This window comes from Protobothrops mucrosquamatus, unplaced genomic scaffold, assembly GCF_001527695.2.
Source record: "Protobothrops mucrosquamatus isolate PMUCROS unplaced genomic scaffold, P.Mucros_1.0 scaffold15958, whole genome shotgun sequence".
Classification (NCBI taxonomy): domain Eukaryota; kingdom Metazoa; phylum Chordata; class Lepidosauria; order Squamata; family Viperidae; genus Protobothrops; species Protobothrops mucrosquamatus.
In genome coordinates this window covers 1-4493 of record NW_015401723.1, presented here as the reverse complement: position 1 = coordinate 4493, position 4493 = coordinate 1, and the positions used below count along the sequence as shown (strand labels likewise).

Sequence of the window (4493 nt, the reverse complement as noted above, 5' to 3'; positions counted from 1 at the left end):
GCAGATACACTGTTCTCTTCAGATTAGATCAGTGTTTCTCAACTTCAGCAACTTTAAGATGTGTGGACTTTTAATTCCCAGAATTCGCAAGCTAGTGTTGAAGTTGAGAAATACTGATCTAACTCACTGCACTGCATAGGCAGGCAGAAAAAAACAATAGAACTTGAACCTTGACTTAAAGTTCAGAAACACTGCTGTATGGTGTAGAGATGTTAAAGAAAAGAAACTTCTAAAAAAGTAAATACGTCTATGGTGCTGCCAATAGCCACGTAGTCATCAGGAATTAACCTGTGGAGAATAATTTTAGTAGGCATAATTTGCATTGCCTGGATAGATTGGGAAATGATTTGCAGAAGTTTAAAATGCCCAAGTTTAAAATAAACTAATCCTGATGTAATGTCAAGTTCCTTGAATTTTAGGAAGCCTCCTCTTACTTGAGCCCAATCTCAATGGAACTTTCCCATCATTTTTTCCTGATAATATTAATAATATGGAATGATACAAGAAAAAAAATTTCTACAATAAAATTGTCATAAGTTTGGCAGTTATTGAGGAATAGTTCATATTTGATTGCAAATGTGTGCCTAGGTACAAGGTGAAAGTTGGAAAAGATCTCCAGGATGACATTCGGAGATGCAAACTTGTTAGAGAAATGATTGGTGCTGAAAATATACTGGTATGTATGTACATTTGTATGATGCCAAATAAGTTATATTTTAGAATTTGAAAAATAGAGGAAAAACTTACTAGAAACAGATTAGTCAAGTCTTCTTATCAGTGCCCTGAATTATTCCTAAAGCAGGATACAGAAGAATTTGATTTTCGTCTCGACATGCTTGCTAAATGTTTTTTATTTTTTATTTTAAAAAAAATGAAATAAAAATAACAGTACCATTTTTCAAAATAAATTTTCAGTAATATTAGCCAGCAGATATCATGTCATTTAGGGCATTGACCATCTTAGCAGTAGGCTTGTCTTAAGCCTATGTCACTTTACATCTGTTTTAATATAGTTATAGGAACAATCTACAGCATCATACTGAATTTAGACTGTATTTATTCATAGTTGTTGGATGCCAACCAAAGATGGGAGGTGGAAGAAGCCATAGACTGGGTCACTAAACTAGCTGAGTTCAAACCGCTATGGATTGAGGAACCAACTTCTCCTGATGATATTCTTGGACATGCAACAATTGCTAAGGTAAGAGACATTGTTTCAATTAATAGAGTTGCTATCCACCAGAAAGCCATGTTGATTTATTGGCTGGATAGCTACATTGGAACTTCAGGATTCTAGCAAAAGTTGTTAACATAGGCCTGGTAAGAGATCCTTTCACATACTCAACATATATTCCATTAAATTTAAATGACTTTCATATTTTTGGATTATAATACAGTAAAAGACTGAAATGTATTTTTGTGTGTGAGCTGATTAATCAGCACTACTCTTTGAATCATGTATTTTTAATATATTCGTGCCTAATGTCCCAATTATATATAAAAGATACCTATAGTCAAACTTCATTAGAGTATCAGGGGGCTTATATGTGCACCATAGTAGAAATGCAGTACTGGATAAGATCTATTCATTTCATGCTGATTTAATGTACATAACTGTACCATTTATTAATCACATTCTTTATGGTCACATGCTTTCTTATATGTAACTCTTAGGTAATTAACTAATTGATTAATTTCAAAGCAAAAAATATTAGCAGTTCTATTGATGTTTTCAAGTTTCTTCTAATTGTATAATATGGACAAACTGCAGAAACTGAATTTTGTTTATTTGTTGTAACTATGTTTGGACACGCTTAAAAACCTATGGTATATCACAAAATATTTTTTTTAGGCATTAGCACCATTAGGGATTGGAGTTGCAACAGGAGAACAAGTGAGTTTATTTACTAATGCTTAATTGTATATTTTGAATTTTATGATACCTCACCATAGTTTTCTTTACCTACATTTCTCTTGAATTCCATTTGGGAAATTTTGTTCTGATAGTTAAAATCAGATGATTTCTACTACTTGGTGCCATTATATCTTAAGGAAACAGATAAGTATGGACTCATGCACACTCATTCAGTTAATTTAACCTTAAAATGTGGATAAGTTTTTCAGAAACTTACTATCATTTATTTGATCCATTTCCATCATTGACTGGTTAGATCTGCCACAAGAAGTCTGACAGTTGGGAATGGCTGAAATGTTTCCTTGAGAGAAAGAGTTGATCCCCATGATTTCAAAGAATCCCATTCCGGACCTGATAGGATATAAAGCTAATTTGAGTAGCTTTATATCCTATCAGTTCCCACACTAACTCAATTTCAACAACATTTCCTGTAAGATTAGTACAGGAATAATGTAAGGTTGCACAATGACAATTGACTACAGTAGGGGGCAGCACTTCACCAACCTTGGCTGATCTCAAATGCTGTGAGGAGTCTAGATGGGAAATTTTAGGATTACAGACTAAATTGGGAGTCTAGTTCTTGGCTGGGAAATTTTACGATTATAGACTAGATTGAGAGTTTAAAAAGAATGCAGAAGACAACAGTAGCAAATTACAAATTTTGTAACAAATTTTGTGACCAATAAAGCACAGAAGTATCTACATAGTCACTGAAAATAAAGCTCCAGCAGGAGACACTACTTTTGCCATCATGATAGTGCATTTTTTATGACATACATTTTCATACATGACCACACAGTGTATGTATGTGATGGCATCAGTATTTAATCTATTTACATAGGAGTAAGCCTGGCTGGACTCCATGCTGCTTCTGAGTAGGTATGTACTCAGAATTGTATTAAATTCATGACTTAAACCTTCCTCCGTCTATCTTCTGGGTACGTCCTGCAATGTAAAATGTAGAACAAGAGGAAGCAGCAATAAAATTGTCCTTCAGTAAGCTATTTTAGTTTATCTTAGGATTCATATTTAGTCAAAGATTTGAAAATTATGGTCGATATAATAGTCAAGTAGATGTTTAGATTAGATTTTGCATTTTTATTCAGCTATTGAATCTTCCTCAAGCACCTGATATAGGCAGATGTTTTTGGATAGTATTAAAGATATTGCTGCAGGATGTAAGCTGTTGCAAGTAAAGCTGCCTTTTTCAATTGACTGATGGTGATTTTGTCGATGCCAGTGGGATTCAAGTAGTGGTCAAGTAGTGTTTTGGGATTGCACCTAAGGCACCTATTACTGTTGGTGCTGTCTTTACTTTCTTTTTCCACAATTGTTCTGCTTCTATTTGCAGATCTTTGTATTTTGGAATTTCCTCCAGATCTTTCTCCTCTATGCTACTGTCTCCAGGCACTGCAGCATCCACTATCCAGACTTTTTTTTGTCTTTCTTATCAACAGTTGTTAAGTCTTGGGTATTGTGTGGTAGATGCTTGTCTGTTTGAATTCTAAAGTCAGAGAACATTTTAGCTTCTTCATTTCTATTACTCTGTTTATTCTTCCTTGCAGACAAATGCCATTTCTTGCAAATACAGGTAGTCCTTGACTTACGACCATAATGGAACCTGCCCATTACAGATTCAAGTTGTAATGGTTTATAAAGCAGGTCATCCATGTGATCAACCCAATTTTATGAACATTTTGTGGTGGTCATTAAGCAAACCCTACAGTCATTAAGCATACTTATTACCGCAAACCAGAAGTAAATGCCGGTTTTCAGTAAAAAATGTTGTACCTCACAGTCACATAACTGTGGGCTATTGCAAATGGCCATAAATGTTGGATGGTTGCCATGTGCCCAAAATGTGGTCACGTAGGGCGTGGAATAGCCGGTGATGGTTGGAACTTTGAAACTGGGTTGTAAGTACCTTGGGAGGAGTCAATTGTAACTTTAAATGGTCGCTAAGCAACCAGCCATAAGTCAAGGATTACCCGTATTCCAATGCACCATGTCAATTTATATCTTGCTAATGTGTAATGCTTATTATTATTGTACCCATAAATACAATTTTCTTTACACTGTTTATAAGTTTAAGAAAAAATCCATAGGCTGTAAACATGTTAATTTTCATGTGCTTAAAACAGGGTTAATTATAGCTCAGAATTACTCTTTTTACACCAGTATATCTCCATGCTATTATATAACTAACTGGTTTTATGGAATAGTACATTATAACTTTCCATCCCATTTAGATTCCAGATGTTGGGGAGATATGCAGTGGTTGTAGGTTTTTGGAGTATAAAGGGAAAAATATCTAGAATAAAATGCTCTAAATTACTTGGATTTTCCAGACATTTTTATAAGCATTTTCTAATCATGCAGTATTTTGAGTTAGAGAATGTTTGTTTTCATTATCTGCAGTGCCATAACAGAGTGATGTTCAAACAATTCCTGCAGGCTCAGGCCCTGAGCTATCTCCAGGTGGACAGTTGTAGGCTTGGAAGTGTCAATGAAAACTTGTCTGTATTGCTGATGGCCAAGAAGTTTCAAAGTAAGACTCCTGCAAATGTTGCAGTAACAC

At 34.7% G+C, this 4493-nt stretch overlaps 1 protein-coding gene across 1 annotated transcript; it reads left to right on the top strand.

The window, feature by feature from the left end:
- Nucleotides 1-588: 588 nt before the first annotated feature.
- On the top strand, nt 589-4463 carry LOC107301722 (mitochondrial enolase superfamily member 1-like; the record flags this gene model as incomplete). Its single annotated transcript, XM_015830908.1, has 4 exons — nt 589-676; nt 1067-1201; nt 1853-1894; nt 4334-4463. Coding segments are annotated over 4 exons (395 nt in total), but the record flags the coding sequence as incomplete, so codon positions are not given.
- Between the last annotated feature and the right edge of the window lie 30 nt (nt 4464-4493).